Genomic DNA, 1,336 nt, shown 5'->3' on the forward strand with positions numbered 1-1,336 from the left:
ATGTGATAGTGTAATGCTTGAATACAAAACACAGGAACAAGGTGGTAATTAACCGCGGGTCTCTGATAAACTTTAATCATTTTGTTAACAGTCTCTCGAATTTCTGACTCCGTTAAAGACAAGTTGGAAGGAGAGAAATGTAAAAGAGGTATATGGTTCTAACTCTGAAATTAACAGGTAACAACAATTAGAATTAGAATTTGGAGGTTGTTAAAATATCAACAAACCTATTGTGGAAAAATTGGAAACTAAAACAGCCAAACAGATTTCCGATAAAAGGAGATTGCTAAATAAGCATGGTAAAAGTTTCGATAAAGATGAGGGCATAAGTCAGGAAGTGGTCCTTTGTCGTAATAATAAAAGTGTAAGTGAGAAAAGTGATCTGGATCTAGTTAAAAATCACACCAACACCAGGTTATAGTCCAACAGGTTTAATTGGAAACACTAGCTTTCGGAGCGACGCTCCTTCATCAGGTGATAGTGGGGGGCTCGATCGTAACACAGAAATTATAGCAAAAATCTACAGTGTGATGTAACTGAAATTATACATTGTAAAACTGATTGTCTGTTAAGCCTTTCATCTGTTAGAATACAGTGATAGTTTCACTTCTTTCATGTGTCAATCACAAAACCCTTTTTTTAAAAGTTGCATTCCTGGGTTAGCTGTTACCAATGGTGATAGCTAGACAATATGTTAAAGGTGTTAGCCCCCTGTGTTCTCTGTCTCTGACTTGATGTTTAGATTGATGCTAATCTAAAAAGTGAGGTAACAGAGTTTTACATAAATCCATGCAGTTTTTGAGCTCAGAGTTTTACATGAATGCATGCAGGTTTTGAGCAAAGTGCAATGTAACTCTGCAAGTACAAATTGATATTGCACTTTGCTCAAAACCTGCATGCATTCATGTAAAACTCTGAGCTCAAAAACTGCATGAATTTGCTGTAAATTCTGTGTTACGATCGAGCCCCCCACTACCACCTGGTGAAGGAGCGTCGCTCCGAAAGCTGGTGCGCTTCCGATTAAACCTGTTGGACTATAACCTGGTGTTGGTGTGATTTTTAACTTTGTATACCCCAGTCCAACACCGGCATCTCCAGATCTGGATCTAGGTATGGTTCTGGAGGAGGCCGGAACTGGTGAGTATAATCTTCAAGACGAAAATCATACTAAAGAGAGAGTGGGATATAAAGACAGGTCACTAACAGAATTAGTGGAGACAATAGAGGATAAAATAGGTTAGAGTAAAGGTATAGTGAAGGACTATGGTAATCCGCCGGTAATCCGCCGGTAATCCGCCTCAAACGTCTCGTCCTGGGCCACGGTGAAATGGTTTTT

General features: G+C 39.1%; 1 protein-coding gene across 2 annotated transcripts in view; it reads right to left on the minus strand.

The window, feature by feature from the left end:
• Nucleotides 1-1,021: 1,021 nt before the first annotated feature.
• LOC122545608 (sulfotransferase 1C2-like) overlaps nt 1,022-1,336 on the minus strand; it is a 2,051-nt gene continuing 1,736 nt past the window's right edge. The window contains exon 3 of one of the 2 annotated variants that reach the window (XM_043684570.1): nt 1,022-1,287. In XM_043684570.1, coding sequence (XP_043540505.1) covers nt 1,209-1,287 — 79 coding nt within the window. In that variant the 3' untranslated portion in view covers nt 1,022-1,208. The remainder of the gene's footprint in view (nt 1,288-1,336) is intronic. The other variant, XM_043684569.1, reaches the window with a different exon arrangement.

Source organism: Chiloscyllium plagiosum, unplaced genomic scaffold (assembly GCF_004010195.1).
Source record: "Chiloscyllium plagiosum isolate BGI_BamShark_2017 unplaced genomic scaffold, ASM401019v2 scaf_31442, whole genome shotgun sequence".
NCBI classification, from domain to species: Eukaryota; Metazoa; Chordata; class Chondrichthyes; order Orectolobiformes; family Hemiscylliidae; genus Chiloscyllium; species Chiloscyllium plagiosum.